Here is a 4,897-nt window from a genome sequence, read left to right as displayed (position 1 = left end):
GTGAAGCTGTTGTGGATCATGTACTCGACTTTTGCTTAGGAGACAACATAAATGTTGGTAGTGTCCGTTTTCATGGTGTAAAGGAAATTGCTTTGAATCTGGGGTCGATATTTAGAGCGTACAACATGAAGCAGTGTTTTATGATGTTATACGGGAGAAAGATCAGTGAAAGCATCCCTGGTTGCTAGATAATAGTATAGCTCGAACGCTATCTTGAAATGAATCCTGTTGATCATAAACCAGGAAATGCACGTTCTTTATTGTTTTCAGGTGTACGTAAGATTACCCTTCAGTGGGAAGCTTGAACTAATTATTCCGCCTCTGAAAACATTGTTTTCGCTTGGTCCTATAGGGATATCTTTGTTTATTTGTCTACATTTTTTGCCTCATTAACACAGGGCTATCGTTTTGAAAGTGCATTGCATAGTGAGCTATCTATGAAAATTTGAACACAATATTCCACATAATTTCTGAGCAATGGTGCCTTTTACAAAGAATGTATTGGATCATAAGCGCTTTTGTCACCCAAGAATTTCTTAGTTTTTGATGGCTAATAACCGGCCCGTTATCAAAGCTAAAAGGCTTAAAATTTTATATTTAAGGTGGCTCAAACCAGTCTCAACTTTTTCACGAGACCTTGTTATTAAAAGGATTGACACTACAACACTTTATCACTTAACAGCAATGTTATGGTACCATGTAAAACATCAATTATTGCTGAACAAGATGCAGTCAGTTTTGTGACGTTACAAGTTACCATGGCAACAGGAAAGCCTTGCAAAAACACCCTATATTTTGGGTTTAGTTGCTCATATCTATTCCAAAAAAGTAATCAGCAGGCCAAGATGAAACTCTCTGCAAAGTTTTAAAAAATTCTGTGGAGCGGATTCAGAGCTGCCTTAAAATTTCAATTAGTTAAGGTGGCCCTAATTCGCTCCACAGAATTTGCAGAAAGTTTTATTCTGTCATGCTGATTACATTTCAGAAATAAAAAATGGGAGGTTATCGTGTTTGTTTTTGAGATATGAGCAGCCAAAGCCAAAGTATGGGATGTTTTTGCAGGGCTTTCCTGTTGCCACGGTAACGTTTTACGTCACAAAAAAACCTGAATCTGTAATAATGGTAATATGGTACCATAACATTGCTTTTAAGTGTTGTAGTGTCAATCCTTCTAATAAGAACTTTTCTTTCAAATGTTGAAACTGGTTTGGGCCTTCGTAAATAATGTTTAAAAATCGAGCAGCAGTAATTTATCAGGTTTAAAAACACGAGTCGTAGCAAAGAAAATAAGGAAATAAAATAATCTTATCCGTGGAGTGGATTTGAACACGGAGCTTCTACTCTATAGGAACCGCTTCTTTCGGCTTTACCACTGAAGACCAAGACAGCGCTTTCTCAAAAAAACAATTATTGTAGTTTCCCGTAGAATGTCGCTGCTGAAGAATTATTAGGCCTAAGCAAGATTAAAAATTTAAGCCTAAGCTTAGATTTTGAATTTTTTAGCTTTGTCGTGAAGTTTGGAAATCGACCTTCCGCAGTGTTTCATATTGTTTGTTGCCTAGTGATAATACAGCATTATCAAATAGTGTTTAAAATATTGTCCCTGAGCAGCTACAGCGGTGTGGCGGTCAAGTGGTTAGGTGACGGGTTAACAATTAACGTTTCCAGGTTCGAGTCCTACGTTGGAGGTATATCTATGACAAAATTCAATGATCAGTATTTGAATTAAAAGCGTCCAAGTCATGAAAGCATCAATACAAAGCTGAATGGCGACAAGCCGATTCTGCAAATGGCCATCACGGAAAGAGGCTTAATACAGAGAGGCATAACGCAAAAAGGATAACGCAATTAGGCATAACGCAGAGCCGTAACGTAAAGAGGCATAACTTAAACAGGAAGAAAAAGTTCGATAGCGATTGTATGCCCTTTCCCTTGAACAAGCGATTGACGTTTTCTTTTAGAGCTGAAATTATTTACGGAGTACACAACTAGTCTCCATTCTTCAAAGGGCTTTTGCGTTATGCCTGAGCGTTATGGCTATTTTGCGTTATGCATTTCTGCCTTATGCCTTTTTGCGTTATTCCTCTTTACGTTATGGCTATTTACGTTATGCCTCTTTGCGTTATGACGGTTTGCGTTATGGCTATTTACGTGATGCCTCTTTCCGTGATGGCCATTCAGCTTTGGATTGATGCATTTACGATTTGCACGATTTTATTTCAAATAGTGATCATTGAATTTTGTCATGGATAAACCTCCATACCTACGTCGATACACTTGGGTTGCCTTTCAATACATATATGATCATTTCTCATAATCCATATCAAATGGAAATTTCAGTGATCCAGATGAAATTTCAACCCAGGACCCTCTGTGATCTGGTCGAATGAGCAGCATGTCACCCTTGCTCACCAGTGTTCAGTAGCTCAGTGGTGAGAGCATCCGACTATATCACGGAGGGTCGTGGGTTCAAATCCCATCTGGCACAAGGATTTTTTCTGAATTTCCAATAGTTGCAGTTGCAACAAACATGTATAATTATATCAAACTTCAGATGGTATGGGAGAAGGTTTAGGACCTTGCGTAAACATATTCAATTTGCAGGTAAAGTGAACCCAATGGATTTTCAGTTTATAAATTCCCCCATGTACAGAATTTACATATAGATGGTTTGCCACCAATCTCTTGAGACTTGGGTGACAATGGTGTAATGTACAATTGCTGGTGGATCAACAAAAGAAGCTAATAAGACATCTTTTGTTTTCGTCCAATAACATGGCAGCAGTGACGTCATCAATACCTGCTATGGGAATGAAGCGTTGATCTTATTTACTGTATTCATTGTTTTCATTGTAGTCTCTGCGCAATGGTGTACTTGATGTTTTGCCCTTGTCAGCATTCGATAACCTAACAGCTGAGGATTTCCGTCTTTTGTTAAACGGCTGTGGAAAAGTGAATGTTCAGCATCTGATGAGTTACACATCATTTAATGATGAAACAGGAGGTACACAAACATTGCCTGAAATAGTACCCTTGAAAACAACCTATTTTACAGACTTTCAAAGCTAGAAAGATCCTTTTTTATATATTCCCCTACATTTGTTAACTGCTGCACCCCGTTATTCAATGACTGAGAATTGTTTTAGGCTTTTTAGTTAAATGCAGAAATGGAGGTGCCGATTTGTAGGAATTAGGGGGTAAATTGAACAGGCAACATTGAAAGGCAAATGGTCGTTTTTTAGGTGCGGGAGCTGATAAACTGCTCAAGTTTAAGAAATGGTTCTGGTCTATTGTGGAGAAAATGACCAATAAGGACAGGCAAGACTTGGTAAGGTTGATTTGTTTAAAATGTTTGACTTCGGTTTTAGACGTATTGCTAATTACCAAGGAAGTTTAAGTCTAATATGTTTCTCCCAAGGTGTACTTCTGGACCTCAAGCCCTGCTTTGCCTGCAAGTGAGGAAGGCTTTCAACCTAAACCATCTGTTACCGTGAAACCAGCTCATGACCATCAACTTCCTACAGCAAACACCTGCATATCTCGATTGTATATTCCACTTTATTCGTCTCGTAGTATTCTCAAGAGCAAGCTTCTTCTGGCAATCAAGACAAAAACATTCGGATTTGTGTAGATTGAGAGTGCTATGACTATTTTTTGCAACTGTTAAAAGCAATAATGATCTGGATATTCATCTTTAAGGCAGTATGTCAGTTAGGCATATCCTTGCTATTTTTTTTTTAAGAATAGTGTTTGACTGGTACTAGCAGTGTCCGTTGTCAATTGAATTAAGTTGATGGGTCGCGAAAGACAGGAGTTGCTGCATGCAGCTTCAACATCTAGGATCCATGCCTGCCTGAGTTGCATTTCTCTTTGCCATTTTTAACTTTCTTGGATACAAGTGAAGAAAATTTTATCCCTTGTCTATCTTAGGAAGGCCACTCATTAAATCATGAATCAGGGCTGTAGTTGACATTATTTTAGTTGATCATGATAATTTTTAGTGCAGTGGTCACCACACATAGCCCGTCTGGATGTGTGAGCGGGCGGGGAGTGATTCAGGGTTCAATCCTGCACTGAGAAGCATCAGTTTTTGGAAACGTTTTCTTGTGTTTGAGGGCCTACTGACGTGTTTTGGGGGGTGTGTTGCTAAGGATGTAATGGTTAAGTAATTTGAGAGAATTTTGCATTATTATGGTCAGTTTCCAACTTTGGTAAACCATGACCCTAAATATGACGCCGTCGTGTCACGCCCATGGTCACGTGACCAATAAAAGACAACTCTAAATTTGTCTACGTGCTACACGATTTGGATATATAATCAGTGGTTTGATAATTTGTATTCGTTTTTGCATCCAGCCAAGCATGGTTTTCCATTTATTTTGTAAAATGTTATTTTTAAACAGATAAACGATACTGAAAACCCATAACATTTTCAAAAAAGATGATTTGAAAAAACCAATGCTTGAATATCCTTGGGTTTCACTCACGTGATCAACAGCGAACGAAAAACGAAAACAAAAGGAGATGTTAGCATAATAATAGAGTTCAATTCCCGGAGGATTGGATCGTGACACCCACATGGCCGCCATTTCATTGTTTGGGGACACCAACATAGCGGCCGTGACGTCATGTGAAATCCAAGAATATTCTGTATTTGGGGGTAAAACGTGCCATATAAAAAAAATCAATTCAATTTAAAGACCGCCGGACCTAGCTTTTTCTCAAACCGGAAGTCAGTTCGTTTACCCTTGCGCAGTTGATCTCAAAGAGAGCTCTAGGGAGGACGAGGAAAAACTTTCGATGCAAACAACAATTAAGAGATTGTTATCAAATTTGCCAGGTCGGTTGGTGGGTTTTCTGGTCAGCTCACGATATGATGGTGTCAGTTACCGGAAGT

The 4,897-nt window shown here is 38.7% G+C and overlaps 1 protein-coding gene and 1 non-coding gene across 3 annotated transcripts in view; both read left to right on the top strand.

The window, feature by feature from the left end:
* Window positions 1-3,957, top strand: part of LOC138032115 (E3 ubiquitin-protein ligase UBR5-like) — a 94,775-nt gene extending 90,818 nt beyond the window's left edge. For both annotated transcript variants that reach the window (XM_068879706.1, XM_068879708.1), the window contains 3 exons: window positions 2,857-3,004; window positions 3,243-3,328; window positions 3,419-3,957. In XM_068879706.1, coding sequence (XP_068735807.1) covers window positions 2,857-3,004; window positions 3,243-3,328; window positions 3,419-3,631 — 447 coding nt within the window. In that variant the 3' untranslated portion in view covers window positions 3,632-3,957. The remainder of the gene's footprint in view (window positions 1-2,856; window positions 3,005-3,242; window positions 3,329-3,418) is intronic.
* On the top strand, window positions 2,415-2,488 carry Trnay-aua (transfer RNA tyrosine (anticodon AUA)). Its single transcript has one exon. It is a non-coding gene; the product is annotated as a tRNA-Tyr (tRNA).
* Window positions 3,958-4,897: the final 940 nt, after the last annotated feature.

This window comes from Montipora capricornis, chromosome 14 (assembly GCF_036669925.1).
Source record: "Montipora capricornis isolate CH-2021 chromosome 14, ASM3666992v2, whole genome shotgun sequence".
NCBI lineage: Eukaryota > Metazoa > Cnidaria > Anthozoa > Scleractinia > Acroporidae > Montipora > Montipora capricornis.
The sequence above is the reverse complement of the archived record's forward strand: the minus strand, read 5'-3'. Positions and strand labels throughout refer to the sequence as shown.